This window comes from Micrasema longulum, unplaced genomic scaffold (assembly GCF_059751315.1).
Source record: "Micrasema longulum isolate JH-2025_06_02 unplaced genomic scaffold, ASM5975131v1 h1tg000271l, whole genome shotgun sequence".
NCBI classification, from domain to species: Eukaryota; Metazoa; Arthropoda; class Insecta; order Trichoptera; family Brachycentridae; genus Micrasema; species Micrasema longulum.
This window is the reverse complement of record NW_028277475.1, coordinates 429,601-457,566: the sequence shown is the minus strand read 5'-3', so window position 1 is coordinate 457,566 and position 27,966 is coordinate 429,601. Positions and strand designations below refer to the sequence as shown.

At 33.0% G+C, this 27,966-nt stretch overlaps 1 protein-coding gene across 1 annotated transcript; it reads right to left on the bottom strand.

Annotated features, from left to right (window-relative positions):
• Positions 1–134: 134 nt before the first annotated feature.
• On the bottom strand, positions 135–27,966 carry LOC148283000 (Golgi-associated plant pathogenesis-related protein 1-like). The gene is made up of 6 exons (XM_088224156.1): positions 27,811–27,966; positions 7,910–8,059; positions 6,976–7,105; positions 5,166–5,255; positions 1,652–2,741; positions 135–952 (listed from the first exon to the last, which is right to left on the bottom strand). The coding sequence occupies exons 1-5, from the start codon at positions 27,964–27,966 to the stop codon at positions 2,479–2,481; spliced, it is 789 nt and encodes a 262-aa protein (XP_088080282.1). The 3' UTR covers positions 135–952; positions 1,652–2,478.

Here is a 27,966-nt window from a genome sequence, read left to right as displayed (position 1 = left end):
CCTTAATCTCTCCTCCTTTCCTTTTTCCTCTTTCCTCTTTTTTCCTTTTTCCCATTGAGTAATAGTTTTGATTTAAGGTAATTTATAAACAAATACGTTTATTTCTATTTTTATGTATTTTTAACTTTTTAATCTTTTTTTTTCTATTGAATATGTTCTGTAACTTGAATTATAAAAATAAAACTTTTATTTTATTGGTTGGTTGGAAGAAATTGCCATTTGGCAATAAGCCCGCCAATGTACAAATAACATTATGTACAAAAAGTTAAATAAATAAAATAAAAAAACAATGGACCGTAGGTACTCACAAGCACAGCGACGAAATCGTTTGTTATACAAAACCCAAACCTAAAAATTTCAAACGCTTTTTTTCTATGCAATAGACTGTAATGGCATTTATAAAGATGCTTATAGAAGCAGGTCGCGCATCATTATAAAATTTTAGAGCAGAGTAAAATCAATTTTTGAAAAAATCAACAGTGTTTTAAAATCATTACATATAAGCTTTAAATTACATATGCAGGGCATAATTTACAAAAAAATACTGTAGTTTATCTATTTAATGAATCTTTATTCATCATCATTCCCTTTCCGCACCTAATGGTGCATAGGGCACTGCATTGGTATACCAATCACAGCGTATCTTAATCATTTTTGTTACATGAAGGTAAGATGATCAGTCTTACGCTTCAGGTGCCAGTCCAGGGACTATGAAATATCCTAGTCTAAAAATGCATTTTTAAATAAATATTTCATGTCAACTGTTTCGGGAATCGAACCCGAGACCTCTTGCATGGTAGGCAAAATGCACCGACCACTAAACCACGAGGCTGACTAGTAAATTTAGTTACTGTGATAAATTTTACAAACTCATATTACACACATCAATTTCATACATATTATAATCTAAATAGGTGTGAAGGTTTTCACGGTCACTGTTATTAATATGTTTCTTTTTTGGGTGATACCGTGTGTGTTGGCTTTGTTCCGACGTTTCGGCATACCTACCATATGTACAGAATGTTACTGACAGGATAGCCAAAGTGCTGAAGAAACATAATATTGGAACAACGTTTGGGACTGTGGGAAAAATAAAGAACTATTTATTGAACCCAACAGATAAAAACCCCCTGGAAACGGAAGCTGTTTATAAACTATGTTTCCAAAGATGTGATAAAGTGTACATAGGATAAACAGGGCGCACAGCAAAGAAAAGGATTGACGAACACAAAAGAGCCTGTAAACTTGGGCACCCTGACAAATCTGCAATAGCAGAGCACTTTATAGACACCGGACATTTTTTCGTCTTCGAAGAGAAAAAATTCCATAAATCCAGTAATTTCAGTGCACGAATAATAAAACATGGTTCTTAGCACTACGTACTACAAAAACGAATAGAAATGTGCCTTTTGCCGACTGCGAAACGGTACACATTACTAGCCAACACATACTTTTTTCTACAAAACACTCAGTTTACCCTGAAGATGGCTCCTGCAATGGTAGCCTAAACGTCGGAACAAATCCAACACACACGGTATCACCCAAAAAATAAACTATAATCTATTTTCGATCCAACATATCGTTGTTGCGTCGTCAATATCTGTTAAGTATCATTCGAAAAAAAAATAAGGCGATAATTTAAACAATGTGCCTTTTGGTGATAGATTTTTTTAAACAAATTTTCTTATTGATTACAAAAAGGAAAAATAAGTACCTACTTTCATTTTGAAAACATATTTAAGTAGGTATACTTTGTTAAAACAAAGTTGTGTAATCTTAATGAAAAATTTGTAATACCTGATTACAAATCGATTGAAACATTTCTCACTAACTCAAAGCTTTAACATACCTAGTTACTGTAGTCCTTAAAATATAGCTTGAATAGAATGACAGTTGTCAGCAAAAGTGAGGATGTAAATTTGTAGTAACGTCTAAGGAGTGATTTATATTGACACACGTAAAATCATTCGTATCTGGCATGTTAATTAATTTTTTTAATACAATGCTTGACATATAAATCAACATAATTATATAAAATCAGCTTTAGACTAAAATAAACTTTATTAATAACGATGCTCTTACAAGGTCACGTCATTTTGCAAAAATGTTAGAGATGAGACAAATTGATCAATGTAAATTGATCGAATAAAAAAATTATTATTTTGATGTTCTTGTAAAAAGTATAAATGTCTTATTTCTTGGTGAATAATAGGCTTGTTTTTTGCTTTTTTATATCAATTTTCGGAAACAGAGTTTCATGATTGCATAAAAAACTGATAAAAACGATTTGATCAGCGATCGGTAATTTTCCACCGCTAATGACATTAGTTTAACAGCTGTCACTTTACTCAAGATATATTTTAAGGACTATAGTCTCTAAATACTCATAAGACTACCCACCATAGATATATTTTTTACAAAGCAACCAAGTCGCCAGTTCATTTTTTCACAACGAAACATGTGTAATTTCCATTTAATTTATCTACTAGAAGCGGATCCGCTGCTTGAAGTTTCACTGGGACCCTTGCCCACAAGCAAGTGGTGGTTGTTCTCCAGATCATACCCGATCGGTCCGGGGACGTTGTAGTCCGGAATGGGGGGCAGGACATTCATCTCGAAGGCTCCGGATATGTTTCCCGGGGGAGAGTAATGTGCCACGACGATGATCTTACCGGCCCGAGAGCGCGCCTTCCCAACGCCGAAAAAACGAGTAGCCACCCACACTATTTGGGTGAAATGACCTAGAAAAAAGTTTTTTGAATTATGGTTATAAAAAATATCATACTCCAAGAAAATGCTCCGAATTAATTAAAATAAGTAAACACTTGCTAACATACTGCTACAAATATTTATTGTATCTTTCAGCAATTAAAATGCTCGATAGATAATTTAATAATAAATGTGAACATTTTTAATTTTTTTTTTTTAATTTTTTTTTTTTGCACCACAACAGGCCATTGGGCCTAATTACAGTGGTGAATTACATCACAGAAAACCCAGGCTTGAGAAAAATCACATTATATTTTTTTGTGTTCTCACCGGGAATCGAACCCGGAACCTTCCGCATGTGAGTCAAGCGTGTTGACCACTACACCACGGAGGCCACCTCTTTTAACTCTACCTGCCCTATATTTAAGTATATTTGTATTGCAAATTACAATTACAAATGCTTGCAGACTTCCCTTCTCAAATGTTTTCCCTCTCGGTTGAAATAAATTTAAATATGAATAAATCCCTAGGGATGAAATCCAGCCGGTCTGCAAGCATTTGGACATACTCAAACATTGTTGAATTAACTACCTGGTAAAAGAAGAAGTATAAAAATTGAAAATTGTTTTCAAGCGTTGCCTAGTAGGTGATTTGGTTCAGCCGGATGAATCTCACCCACATGATAAAGGTTTCAGCTCTTTTACTTTACAAAAGTCAACAAATGGAAGATTTGAGGAAATGTGAATGTTCAAACAGGGGCAGAATGGTGAATGTTACACAGTGTAAAGTGGCCACTCAAACCAGCCAATGACAGGTCATAAGCCCTGTAAATGCCTAGACGTCCATATTCCCCTCTCAAATGTTTTCCCTTTCTGTTTAAATATTTCTTTATAATTTAAATATTTCTGTTCATTTAAAAAAAAATATTTTCTTTAATTCTTTTTTTTATGTCGTAATTTTTGTATGTATTATCATAGAATTAAGAATAGTCCAGAAACCGTATACGCGCATCAAACAGACGGCGACTAAACTACTCTTAAAGGAGTAGTTTTACGTTTTGACCCATTAGTTTCTTTGTAGACGTCGCTCAGTACGCAACTCCCGATTTGAATTCAACTATATTGTGTTGAGTCGTTTTAAAGTGTAGAAATACCGCTGGGATCAAAAAGAAACAGGATGGGATCACATTTCATGCGTAAATAGCAGATGCATCTGTAAGTAGCAAATGCTTTACTTAAAAAAATAATTATCTTACATTTGTGTTATGATTATATTTTTCGCCATCTGGCTACATTATACGGTGACTTCACGCATGCGCGCGGTGAAAGTGGGACAAAGTGGGGGTTTTTTGGACACAGTCCGATGTATCCAAATATGATTCTACGCTACTTCTGGACTATTCTTAATTCTATGACTGTTGGTTTCTAAAATAAAATAATGTAAGATATTTTTTATTTATTTTTCATCTAATATCTCTTATAATACTCTTTTCTTTATTACCTAAGGACCTTTCTAGTTTTCCTGAGACTTTCAGGCAACTCATTGTACACATTTAAGCCTATACAAAACATGCTGTTTTGAGTTCCAGTCAGTCTCACCTTGGGAAGCCTGAAATCATCTCTACTTTTTTATTTTTTTATTTATTTATTTACAATTTTAAAAAACCCGTTAGGGTTACATTAGAAATTTTATATTGTCTAGTCATTTTATGTCTCGTCCAGTCTAGTTAGTTCAGTCATCATGTGCTTTTTCAGATTGATTTTAAATTTGTCTCCAGTAAAAGTTTTCGAGTAGTAAGGTAAGTCGTTGTAGTGTTTAAGTCCATTATGTAGTATTTTTGACTGTCCTGTGTTTGTCTTTGCTTTTTCAATATTATAGTGTTGTTGTTGTCTGGTGTTATATTTATGTATGTCAGCATTTTTGGCTAATATTATGTCGTCGTCTTGTATGTTTCCCAGTGTTATTTTGTGCTCAATTTTTAAGGTCTCAATTTTAGTCAAGTAGTTTATGTCAAACTGGTGTGTTTTTTTGTACAGTTCAGTCGTAGAGATCAGGTAGGGTAGGTTGTATGTTAGTTTAAGAATTTTATTTTGTTGTCTTTGTATTCTTGTTATGTCTGTCTTGTTACCAGTTCCCCAGAAGGCGATCATGTAACTCAATTTACTTTTGACATAGGCTTCGTACATCATATTTTTTTCCTTTCTTGGTATAAAATCTTTAATTTTGTAGAAGAGGCTATGTAGTGATGCCATTACTTTAGTGAGTCCGTCTATGTGTTTTGTCCATTTTAATTGTCTGTCCATTGTGAGTCCTAGGTAAGTCACATGTTCTAGTTCTTTAAGAGTTTCGTTGTTTATTTTTATGTAATGTTTATTTTTTTTAGATGAGAGTTGCTTATTTTCTACAGTCTATCAAAATCTTCAATAAACCGATTAATAAAGTGATTAAGACATTACCTGCATTAACGTTGGCATGTAAGACATCTGGTTCCTTAAAGTAATCATACTGCCTCACTGCCGCATACCAGTAGGAAGACACTTCTTGACCTTTAAATGAACAGTATGAATTATACAAATAATATTAACTGCCTCTTGTGACAAACCAATTCAGCCGCATCCTCGGGGAACCTAACAATAATTAAAATTGAAGGTGTTAGAGTGTTTATTTATTTTATTTTATTTGGGAAATCAACAGTTCTACATACATATTTATGTTAAACAAACAGATGTAGTGTATAAACTCAAAACAAATAACAGATTTCCACAAAGTATACAAAGTTAGGAACGAAAATATTTTACATATTAAATAAATACATATAAAATGTTATTTTCATGTACTCGTAAATATTTTTCAATAATCAAAGATTTTATTTTTATTTTTAAGAACAGTAAGTTATTGTAAATTGGGCGGGATTAGGACAAGGATGCTTGAAGAGAAGATAAGGAGGGGAAGGGAGATGTACATATTTATTATTATAATTTCTACTAAGTTACATAATGCATTTTTAGTGTAAATTTTAAATCTGACAGAGTGATGTTTGTGTAATCTATATCTTTAAATTTTGTTCACCTAATTATTTAAGTACGTGGGCTGGAGGGAGAGATTTAATTCTGCTCAGTTTCCAGGCACTTTAAAGACCTGAGCTTGGAGTGCAAAAATGAATTTACAGGTACCTGCCACAATAGATCTTTACACTATTCATCGAGACTGGCCCTCTTTACACGTGCGCGCCACGAGCCCAATGCGTGGAATATGGCCGTCTAATGGGCCTGCCTCACACTCGACGAGCGGCATGGGAAGTAGCGAGGAAAGGAGGCAGAGTCGTAGTGTGGCAACATTACTCGTCATGCCGCACGTCATGCTCCTCGTCGTGCCCATCGCTCCCTATTTTGTCGGTTTTTTGAGCGCGGGTCAAAGGACCAGCAATATGAGCGCGAGTGAGTGGCCACATAATCGCGCGGTCGCAGTCTCGCAGTACGCATAGAGCGCTCACACAAGACGCACGCGTCATTTTTGAATGATGTATATTTCTTTGTATGACATTTTTTATTTATGTTTTAATTTTATTTATTTGTTTTTTTTACAATATACATAAGAGTAAAACAGAGAATCAAAAAATAAAGAATAATTACATGGCAATGAAATACGTAAATAAACAGTAAAAATAGTAAACAAAAAATCCCACAAAGGCATGGCCTGTTCGTGGGGATACAATAAATGTTTATGAATTTTTGCTCCTATAATAAATAGACAGGTTTAATATTTTTGTATAATATAAGAAAAAGAAAAGAAAAGATTCCAAGGTACTTTTTTATTTTAAAGTAATTAAAAAAAGGGATAATTTTTTTTTTTTAAAAACGTAAAAATATTCCATATTAATATACATTGATATAATTATTTGTACTAAAAATGCACAGCGCGCACGCTGTCACAGTTTTATTGTCCATTGTATAGAAAGACAAATGACAAGTGCGATTAATTGCACGAGCAGAGCGGCAGCGCGAGGAGCATGAGCATGAGCAGCGCAAGGAGCATAGTGTGGCGGGGCTATAAAGACAGTCTGCGAATAAACACCTGCATGCAAGATCCGTTTTACATATTTAGGCGAGTATGTAATATCGAAATAAAAAAATATTTTAACCACTGGAAATAAATTAAATTATAAAAACGGTAATTTTCAAATTATCAGTAAAGATAATTTTTTTCTCACTGTTTATGTTTGCAATAACTGCATACTTACATTTTTGTTCATTAAAAAATAATTACCTGTCACATCGGCTTGCAGCGTAGTAACAGGACGCTGGAAGAGGTTTTGTCCGATTTCTCTGTCGTTCCTGTAGTAGAACTTATTAGTGTGAGCGAGATGGTTGGCCCAAGTTTGTGCATATCCACATAGCTGCAAAAACGAAAGTAAAATTACTAAAAATATTATTTTATTTTCGTTATGCTATTTGTAATATTTATCAGTCTTTAGTAGCTTAGGTAAGGTAAGGTTTTATTAGGTTCGGTTAGGTTAGGTTAGGTTAGGTTAGGTTAGGTTAGGTTAGGTTAGGTTATAGATTTAATATTTCGTTTTTATATACAGGGTGTTCATTAAACCCTGTTACATCCGAAACCACGATGATCAGTATGAGCAAGAAGACATATTGGCACATTAAAATGATTTTTTAGAACGAATAAAAAAAAAAAAAAAACTATCAGAAAAAGCAAATGGTTGCTTACTTCTGCAGGACAGAAACGAGGAGGGGGAGGGAGGAGTCTGATACTGCGCCGCGCCCCCCTCACTTCTCTCCTGCAGAAATAAGCAACCATTTGTTTTTTTAAATATTTTATTTAAAAAAAAAAATTTGTCCTAAATATTTTTTGAATATGCTAATATGTCTTCTTGCCCATACTGATCATTGTGGTTTCGGATGTGACAGGGTTTAAAGAACACTCTGTATAAATACTGTTTACCATTGTTTACTTTTCTCGGTGTTTTTGTTCTTTTTTTAATATTATGCAATTTTTTGTGTTTTTTTTTTCACTGTTTTTATTGTAATTATGTAAAAGGTTCGTAGAACCGTAAGTAAATAAATAAATAAACATAGTGCCCTGTGAGCCACTGGGTGTGGACAGGGGATGCAGATAATGCGAGGGATGTAGAAATTACGCTCAGTTGGTTTCAACTGAGCTTGATGTAGTCGAATGTGAACTTTACCTCCGGTAGCATGGAGAGACCAGGTGCCCCGTGACGCTGCCTGTAGACATTGTGCCAGCACAGACACTCCGTGATGAAGTCACTGTCCTGCCACGCCGTTTGGGCCTCATTCAGCTCCACCACTACGCTCAGAGGTCGGTGACACAATATCTGAAAACAATACAACCAACAATGTTTGATTATGTCCAAATGCTTGAAGACTGGCTGGATTTCCTCCCTAGGGAGTTGTTCATATTTAAATTTATTTCAACAGAGAGGGAAAAATTTTTGAGAAGGGAATATGGAAGTCTAGGCATTTACAGGGCTTATGACCTGTCATTGGCTGGTTTAAGTGGCCACTTTACACACTGTGTAACATTCACCATTCTGCCTATGTTTGAACATCCACATTTCCTCAACTCTTCCATCTGTTGACTTTTGTGAAGTAAAAGAGCTGAAACCTTTATCACGTGGGTGAGATTCATCCGGCTGAACCAAATCACCTACTAGGCAACGCCTGAAAACAATTTTTCAATTTTTATACTTCTTCTTTTACCAGGTAGTAATTCAACAATGTTTGAATGGTGAATGTTACACAGTGTGTAAAGTGGCCACTTAAACCAGCCAATGACAGGTCATAAGCCCTGTAAATGCCTAGACTTCCATATTCCCTTCTCAAAATTTTTTCCCTCTCTGTTGAAATAAATTTAAACAATACAATCAATTTACGGAAGTTGTTTAAGTAAAGATGGAATAATATGATATCACCATTGAATTTTAGGATTTTTCTAGCCAATACGCATATACAGGGTGTTCTTTACACCCTGTCACATCCGAAACCACGACGATCAGCATGGGCAAGAAGACATAATAAGCATATTTTAAAAAATATTTAGAACAAAGAAAATTTAAAAAAATAAAATATTAAAAAAACAAATAGTTACTTACTTCTGCTGGGGGGAAGTGAGGGGAGCGCGGCGCAGTATCAGACTCCCCCCTCCCCCTCCCTCGTTTCTTCTCTGCAGAAGTACGCAACCATTTGCTTTATTTCATATTTTATTTTTAAAATTTTTATTCGTTCTAAAAAAATATTTTAATGTGCCAATATGTCTTCTTGGTCATGCTGATCATCGTGGTTTCGGATGTGACAGGGTTTAATGAACACCCTGTATATGATTTTTTTTATGGCAGCCCTTGTGGTGTCAAATGGTTTTGTTTGGTTAGTATAGTTGAACGTAGTTATGCAGAAATCCGACAGCCATAGAAAAGTGAAACTGAGATAATAGTACTTTTGTAACGAGAGTGAATATACAAATTTACACAACAGCTGGAATGTTTTTGACTTTAACAAATCATAAACAATGAATAAATTCAACAATGATTGAGTATGTCCAAATGCTTGCAGACTGGCTGGATAACCTTCTCAAAAATGAATAAATTAGTTTTTTTATTATTTAACAAACAAGGATCTAATTATGTAGTTGACCAGTTTTAATGTTTTTTTAAGTACCGTAAGATTTTTCTTGTGCTGTGGGTGTTTTCTGCAAATAGAAAAATGCCGCTTTTGTGATCGACACCATTTTTAGAGGAAGATTAATACAGTTTTCAGTATGAAAACGGTCTGGCAGTTTTTAACACTTTGTATCCCGGAGCCGTGTAAACACGTGATTATATCACCACGCGTTTTGTCCCGGTCCCGTGTTTTCACGTGGTTTACCAGCTGTCAAAAAAGCGCATTTTATTGACATTTAGTGACTTTTATTAGTACTTTTTCGCTGCTGATAAACCACGTGAAAATACGGGACAGGGATACAAAGCACAATAAAGGAGTGAGACCCTGTATATTTATTTATTTATACTTTTACAATGTTTGTATTATTTTTTTTAATACAGAATAATGTTCGCTCACTGGGGTGTCCCGTGCCGAGGGAAACATTTTACAATGAGTTATTTGACAAAGTTAACATAATAAAACATAAAACGTAATTAATTTAATTAACCTAATAATCATTAACATAATAAGCAATATAAACTAAAATAATCATAAAAAAACATAACTAATCGTGCGAACATTGCAATGTGGCTCTCCATAAAGGCCAATGTTGGCAAAACGATCATACAAAAATAACTTATAAAATTGTTTAAAATAAATATGAGAAGTTTCGATTGATTTAACCCAGTATTTTTATAATTATGACACTTTTAAGAAACCCTTCACAAAGCATGAAATTTCACAAAAATGGGCCGGGCACATGGTCAATTCTAAGTGTATTCGGCCGGTGCTCAAAGTGTTAAACACACTACAATAGGCTTGTTTTTTCGTTTTTTTATATCAATTTTCGGAAACAGAGTTTCATGATTTCATAATATAACTGATAAAATCGATCAGTAATTTCCCATCACTAATGAAATTAGTTCGACAGCTGTCATTCTAATCAAGCTATATTTTAAGGACTATAGGTGTTTTATACGTGTGAGTTACGTATTTTATACGATGCACTAAAACATATTTTTGTAGGTAGATTACGCCACAGTACCCATAACTTGTTTGCCTATTTACAGTCTTTAAAAATTGTTTTTGCATTGTTGCAATTGAATCGGACTGTGGTCCCGTGACTCTATTCCAATAGTTACGCCCACAGTATAACTTGTTTGCCTATTTAGAGCCTTTAAAAGTTATTTTTGCCATGTTGCAATTGAATCGAGCTGTGGTCTCGTGGCTAGTGTTGCGGACTCACGGATCAGAGGTCCGAGGTTCAGTTCAGTGCCGAAATACGGCGTTCATTGGCAAAAAAAATTGTTTCAATATTGCATATACTGCGGATGCCTCCGAGAGCCTTAATCACGCTTGCCTGCTTTACAAGGCATCAGGTTCTCGACGTCCTGGACGCCCCCTGCTGACTGTTCGTCGGCAGTTTATGTCAGAACTTCGGGACGAGAACCTGACTTGGGAGGACACAGAGGAGTTGGCAGCCGATAGAAATGCATACAGGCTCTTTGTAGATACCATATGCTTCAACTAGGGAGTGGACATAGAATGATGATGCAATACAAAATAAGTGTTTGGTAATGTAAAAATTGCAAGAAAATATTCCTAGCAGTTCTAAAGCTACATATACGAACCCCACTCTACCCCAAGTTGATTTCTATTTTCTAATAGTGAGTTATTTACAACTCGTTGAAGATGGCCACTAAAATTAAAATATTTAGGTAATATATGCACACTAAAATTTATTTTTATTTAAAAAAATAAAAAATGTGTAGATATAATATTTATGTATATAGTTTTATTCCACTTTTATTTATAATTTTTACCAGTGACCAGGTTTCGTCGTGACCGACGTCGTCAGATCGGTGGGAGACTAAACAAAACACTTTTATATAAGATAGAAATTTGTTTAGTCTTCCACCAGTCTGACGATGTCGGTCGGGACGAAACCCGGTCACTGGTAAAAATTATAAATAAAAGTGGAATAAAACCATATACATATTTTGATTTAAGCGGAGCGAAGTATGAAATGGAAAAAAATGATGAAAGTAGGTTAAATGTTGTCGAAATGCGATCCCTTAGGCGCATATGTGGTAAAACGATGTATGATAGGTGCGCGAATGTCGAGATCCGCGAACTGTGTAAGGCTGAGACATGCACTATCGACAAAATCAAGAAATGGGTGCTGCGTTGGTTTGGATATGTAGAGCAAATGGACAGCGAAAGAACGGCTAAAATGATCTACGATGGGAATGTTGATGGACGCACAATGGATGACATGGCACGATCAAGTCCATCAAATACTTGAAGATGGACATGTCAAGAGTATGAATAATCGGCGTGCGTGCATAAGAAGATGTGTGCATGTAGAGGAAGCGAGGTCTGTATGCAAATGTTTTAAAAAAATATTTTTTATGATTATTTTTAATGTTTCTAATCCTATATTTGTGGTGATATACTCATGTGTCTGTGTAATATAATTGCTCGTCCCATCTCAACACAGGACTTTTAGTCCCATGGAGTTGGGACTTACTGTCTCAAATAATTTACAATAACCTTATGTATGTATATAAATAAATAAAGACAGAGTGATATGGCGTTATATCCTCTCTGCCTACCCCTAGGGGGAAACGGAGTGTGATAGTTTCTTTGTTTACAATTAAAACGCAGTTCCACCAAGGAATGTCAGTAGAAAAACTCAATATTTTAGAAATATAATAGTTAAAAATTCGCTCAAGTTTTAAAATCCGTACCTTGACTATCTCATTGGCAAGCGTGCAAAAACAATTATATTTAAACTCGCGAAAAACTAATGTAGTAATTAAGTTTTCTCATAATTATTAAACATAACTATCAGTAGAGATTTGAGACGATTTGACACTTAATTATTGAGACTTATGCACCTAATTTACCTTCCGAAAGAAAATATGCTTTAATTTCTGCGAATTTTTAGTTTCACTCCGCCAACCTACGCTGAAAGGCAAACATGGCGTTGACTTGTTTACGGAAAAGTGCCTCACAAGATCGTATTATAAAATTGATTTAGATGACTACGGTTTTTTACTAATGATAAAGTTTTTGAGGCATATGTAATTCAGAAATATATTTGAATAAAAAATCAATGTTAATTTCTCAATAAATACTACTACTTTGACTAAATTTCCCCTTGACAGATAGTATACGTTCACAAGCAAAAAAATTGGAAGGACATAATTAAAATGCAGTTCCACCAAGAAATATCAGTAGAAAAACTCAATCTATTAGAAATATGATTAAAAATTCGCTCAAGGTTTATGGAAAAATGTGTGTGGTGCTGGTGGCCAATTCAATAAACATGGCGGCGATCTTTAGTAAATAAAAGATCTTGATAATAGTGGACTGTATACAATTTATTTTAAAGCACAGTGCGCTCTGTGACGACCGAAGACTTCGAGAAAAAACGAAATAGAGAGAGATTATAGCCCTTGTGCTATCTTTGTATACTATACTATTAGTACCCACCAGCGTAACAATACTCTGGTGTGGCATGCACCAAAATCAGTAAGAATTTAAATTAAGAACTATTAAACAAAAAACTTAACAGTTTAAAATCTGTAACTTTACCATCTCATTGGCAAGCGTGCAAAAAACAATTATATTTAAACTCGCGAATAACAGGTAATTTCATATTGACAATATCGAAATATTTGAAATGCCATGATTTGGATAAAATCAGTTTGTATGTTCTCGTTGAGAGCCGGATACGGGAAAAACTTGAGCTGCCTTTCCTTCCGGTAGCGGAGAAAACAAAACTGTCGAACTGACATAACGTATTGACATTTTCCACATCAAGGGGTTCGTTCCGAAGCGAAATACTCTTCCTGTTTGAGTAGGTACCAACGAGTGTCATTATATAATGATTATAATAGGTTTGTTCTAGAAGGCAGTTTAGGGAATGCATAATATTTTTATTTATTTTTTAACCATTTTATTAAACACACACGGTATCACCCAAAAACGAAACAAATTATATTTAACAGTGTTTTAAGTATGTCCAAATGCTTGCAGACTGGCTGGATTTTATATGATTTTAAGCTCTTGGTAAGGGCCAAAAGTAGTATCAAATATTTTTTTGGATATTTTTTGCATTTCAAATAATCCAAAAGGAAACTTTTTAGACCATTTTCATTTCAAAGTTGGGAAAAAAAAAATTATCGGCCCGCCCTAGTAAACATATAATTTCTGTATAATAATATTCCGATGAAATTCTAAACCGCCATTATTATCCACATTATCATTTTTTTATACTCTCTTACACATGCACACCCTGTTTTGACGGTTTGGACATCATAATTACCTTTACGCACCCAACGGTGCATAGGGCACTGCATTAATACACCAACCGCAGCGTATCTTGATCATTTTTGTTTGTTACATGAAGGTAAGATGATCAGTCTTACGCTTAAGGTGCCTAACAGTTCAAAGACCATGAAATATTCTAGTGTAAAACATTATTTTTTAAAATAAATATTTCATATCAATTATGTCGGGAATTGCTTAGTATTAATTTAAATCGTATTAGTAATAGATCTGATAGTGTACTTTCAGTTCCAGGATGCAGAACTAAGTTCGCACAGAGGAACTCCTTACATGTTATGTTGGTCCAAGATCCTTCAATCTTCTAACCAAGGAACTACATAACATTGAATCACTGGTACAGTTTAAAGTAGGTTTGAGGTCTTAGATTAGCATGGAAGGAGCAGATAGACACATTCCTAAAAAAAAATGCATACTGCAAATATATCACATTTCGTAATTTCAGCATATTTTAATTTGGTTTTTCTTATATTGTTCTTTTCTCTTCTTTTATTTTTCTTTCTTTTCTTTTCATAGTCATATCATACGATATGTATGTGCTACAAACTTTTTAATAATTTAAAAAGGAATGGCCCACGCTCAGACGCTGTAGTCTTTGTGGGCATTTTTTCCAATTCATGTTAAAGCTTAATTTTAAGATGTATTTTTCTAAAGTGTATTTTTGTAATTATATTTGTAAATAATATATGTATGGAAAAAAAATCAAACCCGAGATTGAATCTCTAGCATGGTAGGTAAACGTGCTGACCATTACACCAAACGGACAAACTACTGTGCGCCTTCGCGCTTGGTAAAATAATATGAATATACTTCCACCCCGACGCACAATAAACTATCAGAGAATTATTCATCTTTCTGGTTTGGACACCGGCCAAAGCTTTCTCGAGAATTTACATACTTTACTCTTTAGGGCTCCGTGCGCCCCTACTCCGAACTCCCGACTTCTAGCCGGGAAACCTTAAACCTGGCAATTTTCCATCACAAATGATGAGACGTGTCAGCCATCACTCACGGCGCACAGCTAGAGTTGCCAGCTCAATAGATCGAAAATACGGGAGCTAAAATAAACAACTACTAAAATCAAATCTGTACCTTAAAGGATAAAATAAACTTTTTTATTCGTGAATAAAATACCGAAGTCTACTTTGTTTTAATGCAAAAAAAACATCAGTATTCCCAGATACGCTATTTTAATATGTACTATTGTATGGTCAGCTCAATACCTTTCAGGTATTGTACACTGATAACAGAGGGAATTAGAGTTTAGTGGACTGTATGGAAATTGTTACTCACTTCCGATTGTTTCTTATATGGAGCACTTCACTATTGCTGTATCACGGATACCGGTATCGTGTAGATGATGATGAACTGTATAATATAGCCCGTTTATACAACACTCATGCTTGGACTAGAGAGAGGTAATTATTCTTATGCTGATATAGTAAATATTAAATATTTCTAGTCTACAAAAACGTAGAACTAATATTGATTCCATATATATGTTCGGCATAATCGATGTTCTATCATTACTGGGACAAGTAAAATTCAATATTCCGACTCGTAGGTTGAGAAACAATGAACTATTGTTCATCGACCAGCATAGAACAAACTATGGCCTTAATTATCTAAACTATGATCTTTGTCGTATTGTTAACTCAAGACAGGATCTGGACTGTTTTGGTTTAAGTTTACAACGATTTAAACGAGCACTAAATAAATAGTCCAGATCTTGTCTTGATGTCCCTTATGTTTGTCAATGCTTCTTTTCTCTTTTAAAAAAACGTTTTGAACTATTTTTTTATTGTCATAATTAAACCCTAAAAATTGTATACATGGACAATGTCCGTTAATAAATAAATAAACACTAACTTCACTTTGTACGAAATATACTGACGCAGTACATGATAAAGATTTATCAGAGAGACAACTTTTCACATGTGACTAGTTCACAGGATGGTTGAAGAACAAGAATTTTGAAATAAGAAGGATTTGGGAAGGAACGAGATATTTACAGTCTTACATGAGTTGCCAGTATAGAAAATGTAAATTCAGTACTTAACAACTATTATTATCAAAACAATAATGTTTTTTTATTTATGGTTCTTTATAGATTTGTGGAGTTCATAGCGCATGATCAACGAGTGTTAACGTGTGTGTGTCGTCGTTCGTGTACTTGTAATAATACTGTGTATTTGTAATAATACTATTATAATATTGAACAAATAGTTTTTCTTATCTCCGTTTCCATTTAAGGGTTGAATTAAGTATCGATTAAGGTTTGAATTACACATCAATTTACGGAAACACTGTCGGTATACCCTATAGGGTAAGATAATAGTAGAAGATAGAGATAATGAAGGATAGTAGAACAATATAAATGATTTCACAGCAACCCCCGTCCGTAGGAAGTGATCCTAATTGGAAAAGTTTTAACTGCAAGTTGGAAGTGAGGAGATTATTTTTGCGCTCCAAAAAAACAAGACAGTTTGGGAACATTCCCCCAATGCTATGCCGACAGAGAAAAACAACAAATAATTATAGGTACTCTTGTCCCGTAATAAATCAAAACAAACTATTTCAATTCAGAAGAGTTTTATATGATTTTATTTATTTATTTTAACCCTTACGGATTACATTCATTCAACAAAATATTTTTTAATTCCGAATATTGAATGTATTTGTAAATCGTTGGACAGAGTAGATTCAATTAAATATTTGGGAATTTATAAAGAATTGACTAATGGACTTTTTATTTAAGATAGATTAATCAAATTAATCATATTAAAAATAAATTGAAAAAGCAAATTTACTTTTTTAAAACTTTAAGAAATATAATTAGCGTAAAAGAATCTGTAAAAATATATTACGCGATAACTCAATGAGTTTTGGAATATGGGATAATTGGATGGGGATGTGCAAATGACACTTTGATCAAGCAAATAATAATTGCACAAAAAGCTTTGAAAAAAATTATCTTAAGAGTCCCAATCAGAACTAGCTCCCTCGGTATATTTGAAAATCTTAATGTAATATCTATAAAACCACTTTATGTAAAAGATTTGTCACTATACGCACGTAAACATTATTCTCTACCTTCCGTTACAAATACAAGAGTTACTAGATACTCCACCCTGATGCTGCAAACAAATAAAAACAACCTTCGGTCAAAGAGGATTGGCCTACTACTCGGTTAAAGTGTACAATCTACTTCCATTATCCATAAGGACAATAAGTAAGTTCTCACAATATAAAATTGCTATTAAGAAATGGATAGTGGAGGTGGGTTGCGCACGGATCGATGAGTGGATCAAGCCAAATAGGTAAAATGTGTGTACTGTTAATGAAATTTGTTCTATTAGTCTATATAAATTGGTTATGTTTTTTATGATTATTTAAGTTTTTTATTGTTTTTATGCTAATGATAATTAGGTTAATTAGATTAATTACGTTTTTTTATTGTAATTATTATGTTAACTTTGTTAAATAGCTAATCTTAGGCATGTTTTACATTTTGTAAAATGTTTCCCCCGGCACGGGACACCCCAGTGAGGACAGTGACATTATTCAGTATAAAAAAATAATACACACAATGTTAAAGTATAAATAAATATTGAATTATCAATGATACCATTTCTAACGTCTTTTGTAAAGGTTGTCTGAGTCTTTTGTTTAGTTTTATCTGGTAGTTAATGTGTAATTTCAGTCTCTGGGCCTCAATTATAAACGCTATCTTCATCTGTATAATATATCGATACGGTATACTTAACTGTGTAACTTTACACACCAATGCTATTACTCAATGGAAAGGAGGAAAAAAGAAGAAAGGAGGAGAGATTGGAAGAGAAAGGAGATGTTTCTTCAGACGTGATTTAAACAGAGATACTGTAGTAACATTTTAATATGTTTTTTACTACGTTTTAACAACATTTTTTTACTGTGTTTTTGTGCCATGTATTTGTCTATCTTTTCACTACGTTTTTTACCTTTGTTAACTGTTATACAGGGTGTTCATTAAACTCTGTCACATCCGAAACCACGATGATCAGTATGAGCAAGAAGACATATTTGCACATTAAATTATTTTTTTAGAACGAATAAAATTTAAAAAAATAAAATATCAAAAAAGCAAATGGTTGCTTACTTCTGCAGGGGAGAAACGAGGATTGGGGAGGGGGGAGTTTGATTCTGCGCTCCTCTTACTTCTCCCCTGCAGAAGTGAGCAACCATTTGTTTTTTTAAATATTTTATTTAACAAAAAAAAATCTTGGTGCTAAATATTTTTTTAAATATGCTAATATGTCTTCTTGCCCATACTGATCATTGTGGTTTCGGATGTGACAGGGTTTAAATAACACCCTGTATGTATTGATACTGTATTTATATTTTTTTTGACTAGCTTAAAACAGGGTAAATAACCCTAGTTAGATACATACATACATACATACATTTTTTTTTTGCACCACAACAGGCCAGGAGGCCTAATTACAGTGGTGAATTACATCACAGAGTACCCAGACTTGAGAAAAATCACATTTTAATTTTTGTGTTCTCACTGGGAATCGAACCCGGAACCTTCCGTGGGTGAGTCAAGCGTCTTGACCACTACACCACGGAGGCCGCCAATAGATAGTCAAAGCAACTCTGTATACATGTTTAATTCTACTTATGTATAGTAAATAAATAAACAAATAAATCTTTGATGGTGGATAAGAGATGATTCCATAGTCGAGCCCTATTCGAGCCGATTGGTTTACCAATGCAGTGCCTATGCACCATTAGGTGCAGAAATGGAATGATGATGATGATCAATATAACACTATGACTGATCATAAAATAAAACAACAACAATAAATGGTATTGCAAACCATAATAGCTACAATTTCAAATTAAGATGTATTTTCCAGTCCCCTTGGGATTGACCGAAAAAACTTCTAAGGTTGTTTTTTTTATATGGCGTCTAGATTACTATTTATAACCCAAGTAGCCGCACAGTAGTTATTTAGCACACAGCTATAATAATAATAATATGGATTATCGTGCATTTTCATAAAAATATCACATGTACATATTAAAAATAATGTTAAAACATTGCGTACATTTATTTTTTTATATAAATAATCCCAAATAGTGTATAGTACAATGTGCTATGAATATTTTCAATATTTTTTTTTGTTGAATCTATCTATTTTTATTATTTTTTTTTGTATTTTTATTTTCTTTTATTCAGGAAACATACAGCACAGTTACAAAGTTTAATATTTTACACAATTAGACTTAATTCTAATGGACCAGTGAAATTTCCATATTATAAAGCAATTATATGTAAGGTTAATTATGAGAGTATAAAAAAGAGAAGGAAATAGAAAAACATAAATGAAAGTTGTTTAAAAATTAAAATTTAAGTGAAAAAAGATATTTTAAAGTTTGTAGTTTGTAGTGAGTATTTAAAAATGGAAATAATATTAAAAATGATGAAAATTTCTAAGAGTAATTAAAAATTAAGAATTGAAATAAAGAATGAAAAACATGCTCAGATGTAAAAATAAAATAAAATAGTAATAACATTTTAAAAAAAAAAGGAAAAACATAAATATACACATATTTATTTTTAGGGATTCAAAGAAACGATGAGAAGAATCTTTAAGTGAAATATAAGACAGCAAATTTAGGTCAATTTAAAAAACATCTTCAAAATTAATGACGCATTATAGTAAGAGCAGCAATATATTGATTTTATTTACATATATAATATAAGTAATTAAAATTAGTTTAAAAGTATAAAAACATGCCAATGCAGCAGAGAAAAAAGAAAAAATAAAGAAGGAATAACAAGTATGGCAAGTAATCGTTAAAATTTGAAAAAGCAGTATAAGGAGAAGATTTTAAACCAAGAGAAGTCGATAAAATTTCATTAAAGCAATTTTAGTAGTAGTACAAATTTCAAAAGAGAAATTTGATTTATAATAATAATATTAATGTATGTAATTTGATCTATGTAGGTAAACCCGTACCAAGATAGATGCAAGTTGTATCTGCATGTTGTAGTGACGGTCAGTCGCGTGCTTAGAGTTTCACTAGGGTAGGGAGTACAAAAAAGTACGTTTTATATAATACTAGCGGCCCTTACAGACCTTGTCCTGCCCAAAAGTCGGTTTGCCTGCTATGAGCTGGTTCACCAAACGTATTTTTGATATTCGAATTTTCGATAAACTATATAAATATATTTGACCTTGAGTTCGACATTTTGATCTTTTTGTTTCGACAATGGGTGATTTGCTGTTGGCTAAAGCAAAATAAAAAAAATAAAACAATCTCAGCAGCCGTATACCTACATAATTTTTCTGTACGTGTGATGAATTATTAATATTCAAATATTGACTTTAAGTAGGTACCAACGTACTGGTTTGTGGTTGAATTCCAAAACATAAAATAAATTAACAATATTTTGAGTTTGTCCAAATTTTTGTAGACAAGGACTGGATTCAACTCCCTGGGGAGCTGTTTATATTAACATATAACAACAGAGGTGAAGAACATTTAAGAGAAGGTAATATAGAAGTCCAGGCATCTACAGGGCTTATGACCCGTCAATGGCTGGTTTAAGTGGCCACTTTACACACTGTGTAACATTCACCATTCTGCCTATATTTGAAAATCTATATTCCTTGAATTCTTTCATCTGTTGATGTTTGTGAAGGGCATAGTGGGGAAATTTTTGAACACAGTCTGATGTATTCAAATATGGTTTTTAATATTTTATTGTATGAAAATAAGGATAATGAAATTTATTTCATTTGAAGCTTTCAAGACTATTTCATATTCGTGTATGTTTTTTTTAATATACCTCAAAAAATAAAAGAGTTGTTGACTTTTGATCCAAAACCAACCTTTATTTTCCACAGTGCGCCGCGCCGTGCGAACGTTTTGCGCTTCTGTAATCCCGAATAATATTATTTTAACTTTACGGGTAAAAAGACCCATATTTATAATAATTTTTACATTAATTTATCGCGAGCTTTGTCCTCTTTATACAAATCCCAATGGTGGCGTAAATTATACAAGTAAAGGGGATTATTTGACATCGGTTCACTTATAAATGCGGCTAAATAAATGCTGATTATTCTAAACTTTTTGAATATTTTATTAACAGTTATTTATTTATTATATAAATTTACTAGCGGGCCCGACAGATGTTGTCCTGTCCGAACATTGGCTTGCCTGCTATTACCTTGGAAAAAGACTTTTCATTGATAAGTAGGTACCTAGGTTCTTGTCAATAATTGAATTCCAGAACTTAAATAATTCGTTTTCAAATATTGAATTTAAGTAGGTACCCAGGTACTTGTTTATGGTTGAATTCCAAAACATAAAAAAAATATTTTTTCAAATATGGCATTCTTTTTGCAAACGTCAAACTCCGATCTTTTAACCAACAGAGGGGTGTACTTATGTAGGAATACGATTTTTTTAAAAGTGTATTGAATTTAATTGGTGGAAATTATAAGGATTTTAAGGAAAGAATCTTTTTGTGATCCACAAACAAATGCTGTTTGTAAACATTAAAAAAAAAAAAAAAATTCACACAAAAAAACAACATCTTTTCATTTTTTGTAAATGAATTCTCCTCGAATGCAACCCTGGTAGATCGATGAATAAAACATTTTTACATAAAAGATTAAAGATTTTAATATCTTTGAACATGCACAGCGCAAAGATCTATATTTCTCTAAAAACCGCGCGTAAATCAGTTAAGCCGATTAAGAGCCGTTCAGTGGCATCACACTTACATAGTTATTTTATAAATAAAGATTGGATAAAATTAGTAAACATATTTAATAACAGGGAATCTATATAAAAGTAATGAATAGAAAATGAAAACGGAGTGTTCTCTGTTTATGATAGTATCCATCTAACATGGCTCAGCCTGTTCTAGAATGGAGATTTTTTATCTTTTAGAGCATAAGTATTGCTATACTAATATAGCAATAACAAAAAAAAACTTAATTATAAATGCCTAGCTAATCAAATGTAATAAATAAAAAGTTGTTATAATACAAATATAAGGTATATATATGTGCCAAGAATACATGTTACTTAAACATAAATAATATAGTATAATATATGATAAAAACAAATATAAAGTAATGAAATATATTAAAATATATCAATATATGTACCAATTATATAAGTACTACATTTTTTTATCTACACATATTTTTTTTTTTAAAACTCTAGCTACACTGTTATATTTATTTTAAAATTTGTTTTACATTTTGAGTCTTTTATATTTGACGATAAATCATTAAATATTTTTGGAGCAATTACATTATATTGCTTTTTACCAAAGGCGGTTGATACAAATGGGATACAGTGGATACATTTTATGCTACAGTTCGTGTAATTGCAATTTGGTCATGAGAATAAATGACAAAATCCGACATAAGCTCTCCATATAATTTTCCAAACCTAAAGTTAAAGCAGATGAGTTAAATTCAATTAAAATCGCAATATTTGAAATTGAAAATTAAGAGTAACTAATTCTAAATTTGTTGCAACAGAGAGGGATAACATTTTTGAGAAGGGAATATGGAAGTCTAGGCATTTACTGGGCTTATGACTTTTCATTGGCTGATTTAAGTGGCCACTTTACACACCGTGTTACATTTACCAATTCACTTGCATATTCCCTTCTCAATTTTTTTCCCTCTCTGTTGCAAAAAAATTAGATCTTGATAACTCCCTCGGGAGGAAATCCAGCCTTTCTGTAAACATTTGGGTATACTCAAAGCATTGTTGAATTAACTGGTAAAAGAAGAAGTACGAAAATTGGAAAATTGTTTTCAAGGCGAATTGGCTCAGCCGGATGAATCTCACCCACATAGTGAAGCTTTCAGCTCTTTTACCTTACAAAAGTCAACAGATGGAAGAATTTAGAAAATGTGGATGTTTAAATATTGGCAGACTGGTGAATGTTACACAATGTGTTAAGTAGCCACTTAAACTTTCAAATTCAAATAAAGAATCAGTTAAATGTAATTGTCCTATTGTAGATGTTGTAAATAATCATAAATATTTAATATTAATTATTGATTCTAAATTTAGCTGGGGTGTTCATATTAATGGAATCTGCGGTAGATTAAGGCACTGGCTTAAAGTCATTTATGAAATCAAAACCATACTACCTTTTAAAACGTTAAGATACATATATACCTCGCTCATTGAGTGCGTGTCTAGGGTCTCACCTTCCAGTCTCATCTGGGTAAAGTTTATTATATTCAGGTGAGACTGTTAATGGGATTGAATCAGACAGCATAATCCATGAGGCGAAACATGAGCGAAGGTGTATATTTTAAATTCTGTAATGTCATATCGGTAAAACAACTTTGTAACTACAAATTGATTGTAGATCACTTTGTTGATCCGGAATATAAAAAGAGTTTCCCACACTCACAACGCTAGATTAAAAACTAAGGGCTCCCTGATCGTTCCCCGAATTACAAATTACTTTGGAAAGCGAACATTAAATTGCGTTATTCCAAGGTTGTGCAATGACCTCCCACAAACCATCATTAACATAAATGATCTTCAAATGAAAAAAAAAAGAACTTAAGAAATATCTTCTAAATACTTTTTTAGTGACTGTTAATATATAAATTTGTAAAATATAAATAAAATAATGTAAAATAAACCTGTCTTAAAAAAAAATGTCCCATCAAAAAGTTTTTAGACTTAGTGGGTAACAAAATGTAATATGTATTTTAAAATATAAAATAAACGCTGCTCTGCAGCACTGAAACTGAAAACCGGCCAATGACAGGTCAAAGGCCCTGTAAATTTCTAGATGTCCATATTCCCTTCTCAAAAATGTTTTCCGTCTCTGTTGCAACAAATTTAGATTTAAATAACTCCCAAGGGAGGAAATTCAGCTTGTCTGAAAACATTTGGACATACTCAAAACATTGTTGAAGAAACCAATTCGTTTATTGGCAAAAAAACACTGCTTTTTTGTATGAGTGAAACCGATAGGAAGACTTACGGCCTTTAAAACGGTTTCGGGCATGTGGAGGAATGTACTTTACTGACGATTAAGTAGGTTTTTTATCTGCTCCTGAAAAATGCATGAAAATAAAATAAATTTCTAAATCCATCGAGGTTGGGTACAAAATACTGTGAGGTATCATTTGCATTATTTTGGTAAAATTTTAAACCAAGCTAAAACTTACGCTCCAAAATTAAGCTTAATAATATAATATTTTTGCTATCGTAGTGGGCGGTAAAACAATTTGGCTATATTAACAAAATGTAATTTGGAATTGCTCAAACGAAAGTGCCGTGATTAGAAAAACGGAACACGCGAAAATAACATTAATTACGGGGTAGACGTTTACAAACAATGGATGATCGTAAGAAATAATGTAGTGTAATATTGTGAAGAGGTACAAAAATAATATGAATTTCTGCGTATTGCAAAAGAGTATAAGTATTATTTATATAAACAGCTTGCCCAATACATACCGCACACCGCATCTGAGGACATAAGTTTCCTTGGCGGTGTCCACATACACGGAAAATTTGCTCGTTGTCAAACGAGAAAAGCTGCCCGAATGAGCTCTCTGTAATCGGGTAGCCTTAAGATCTTTGTGCTGAAAGATAGTAATCCAGAAGTCCATAATATGTACTTCATTAAATTGAGAAAAGAGGTAAGTGAATTCTTCACTAACTGTGATTAAATTGATTGGACATAATCAAATTGCCGAAATGATTACTAAACTTTTTAAAAGCCTCGAAATTCTTTTTAGAAGCCACGACGAGATCTGCATATCCGACAGGACCTATAGCAGGGCCACGGATAGTAGCGAGAAGCTCCATTCGGTAATCATAGAGAAGGGGAAAGGGACAAGACCACAGGATGTGTTCAGAAGATTGGTTAGTATGCCCGCAGCAGCACGAAGGGGAGTCAACAATATTAAAAACATATAATTTCTGTTTATACATACAGTAAAAACTTTGTCACCAACATTTAGAGTTGGTCAAAATTTTTGGAAAGAGTAGATTTCATGAGCCCTGTAAATGCCCAGGACAAATTCCCTCCTGAAAAGTGTTCTCTATCTCTGTTGTAATATGTTTATCTTGATAACTCTCTTGAGGGTGAAATCTAGTATTTTTCTGCAAAAATTTAGACCAACAAAACATTGTCGATTTAACTGTTTAATATTTTTAAAAACTCGTTAGGGTTATATAATAAACTAGCGGACCCGACAGACGTTGTCCTGCCCGAACGTTGGCTTGCCTGCTATTATTTTCATTGATAAGTAGGTACCTATGTACTTGTTTATGAATGAATTCCAAAACTAAAAATTATTAATATTCAAATATTGAATTTAAGTAGGTACCTAGGTACTTGTTGATGGTTGAGTTCCAAAATATAAAATAATTGATTTTCAAATACATAATTATTTTTGCAAATGTCAAACTCGGCTCTTCTCACCAACAGGGTTGCACATTTTTCATGAATGTGATTTTCAAAAATGTATTGAATGTCAGTTAATATTATTTTAGTTTTACCAAAAATCCCGGAAAAGAGATAAATGAGAAGAAATTATAAGTAATGTAAGGAAAGAATCTGATTGGGACCCACAAAAAGCGAATTTGGTTTTTTTAAACACCAAAAAACAATATCCTTCTTTTTTTTGTTCACGCATTCTCGTCGAATGCAACCCTGGTAAGTCGATGAAAAAAGATTTATGCTTCTAACTTTTTTTTACAGATTCGATTGAAAATCCACGAACACGCGCAGCGCAAAGCTCTATTTTTCGCTGAAAACTGCACGTAAATCGGTTAAGCTGTTTAGGAGTTCAATGACATCACACGTACAGAAGAATGATATATACAGGGTGTTCTTTAAACCCTGTCACATACGAAACCACGATGATCAGTATTAGCAAGAAGACATATTGGCACTTTAAAATATTTTTTAGAACGAAAAAAATTTAAAAAATAAAATCTCAAAAAAAGCAAATGGTTGCTTACTTCTGCAGGGGGAAACGAGGGAGGGAAGGGGGGACTCTGACACTGCGCCGCGCTCCCCTCACTTTTCCCCTGCAGAAGTAAGAAACCATTTGTTGTTTTAAATATTTAATTTTTAAAAATTTTCTCTGTTCTAAATATTTTTTAAAATATGCTTATATATCTTCTTGCCCATACTGATCATCGTGGTTTCGGATGTGACAGGGCTTAAAGAACATCCTGTATGTGTTACTTATTAAAATGGAGGTCTTTTGGTAATAGGAATTCCTTAATATATTTTACTCGAAAAATGCTAAATGTAATCTTCTTCACACGTTGATGAAATGTTTGATTTTTGGACGTTTTGGAACTTTGAAATTTTTTTAAATATGCTATTCTTGCCCATACTGATCATCGTGGTGTTGGATGTGACAGGGTTTAAAGAACATCCTGTATATAAATACTAGTTGGCTTGCCTGCTATTAGTGCATCAAACGTTTTTTCGGTATTCAAATTTTCGATAAACTATATACGAGTATACCTACTAAATTTAGTAAGGTATCCAAAATATAACACTTTTCCATCCATCGAGAAAAAAATACAACATTCAAAAAAATCTTTGCGCTATTAATTATACGTAAAAATATATAAATAGTTTATTTGATAAATAAAAAAACCACTGAACTTTACTGGGACACGTCATCATTTTTTCACTAGTACTAATAAAAAAAATCATGTCGAAAATCGAATCTCTCGCATCGTAGGCAAACGCGATAAAATTTTACACTCCCGATTTGTGACAGATCTAGCTATTTTTTACTGTCGAAATCGCGCATTCGACAAGCGCAAGAAGTGCGTAGATTTGCATTTTTCATGGATCAATCAGGTTAGAAGAAATTGCTCCGTAGCAGTAAGCCTGTCAATAAATTACGAAAATAGTTTTACGTAAACAATTTATTTATTTATTTATTCATATTTTTCGGACACAAACTATAATTAATAATAAAAATAATGTGACCTCACTGGGGTTTCCCGTGCCGAGGACACTTAACAATTTAGTTTTTTAAAATTACATTTGAGAATAAACAAAGAAGACTAACTTAAAAAACAAACATAATTAACAAATATTCAGACAGTTTTAAAAACAAGGTATTTATGTACATCTATATTATTTATATTACAAAACACACAATGAAAATAACAAAAACCTAACATAATCTATACAGTTGTGGAGCAGTCAATTCAGTATTGGTATGGGCGAATGAGACAATCCATTTTACTTCTACCTCCACCATCCACTTTTTATAGCCTTTTTAAACATTTTCTCATTACTAATTGCTTTAATAGATAGTGGAAGTAGGTTATAGATTTTAATTGAATAATACTCAAAATCCCTTTGTCCGAAAGTGGTATTAGTTTGTGTTTGTTTAAGTTGTCTATGCGTTGAGGATCTAGTGATTATATTATTTGTATGTGATGTATTGTGGGGGTTATGTCTTTCATTTGAGTAAGAGTAGTTTTTGAATCTATAAGTGAGTATTGTTTAGCGTATAATAGTTTTGGTGTCATAAGTTGTGATTTATGGAATATTTCTTCAGTAGATGTCTGTATCGGGACTCTGAGTATTATTTTAATGATGGATTTTTGTTCAACAAATACACTATTTAAAACTGTGTCACTTGCATCACCCCAACCGATTATATCGTACTCCAAAATTGATTGGCACAATGCAAAATAAGTCTTTAAAAGTTCCTATACATTAATTAATTCAAATACTTAAAATACCGTTCTAGATGCGACGGTAGGGCAATTTTCTACGGCTTAATTCCACTCCGCCACTCAGAACCAATTTCGTTTCGAATTAAAACCAAATGTAGACTAATTTAAATTTTATTCACCCAAAGCATGTATAAATGAATTTCCACCAAAATGGCTGTATTGAAGAAAACTCGTACGCCCTTGGGAATCAGGGACGAATCGTCCGTATAAGCGATTACGCGCAAATGACAATTATATTTAGCTATCGATAATAATATTTTATAGTAATTACATTTTATTTATTTTAAATTACCGCCTTCTTCTTCTTCGATGCGGCCACAGCCCGAATCGAGTCTTGGCCTCCTTTGAATTTTGCCTCCAACTCCGCCTGTCCACAGCAGCCATTTTTGAATTTGCAATTTCCAGAAGCTGTGCTGCATCTTTTTTTTACATCATCTTCCCACCTCAT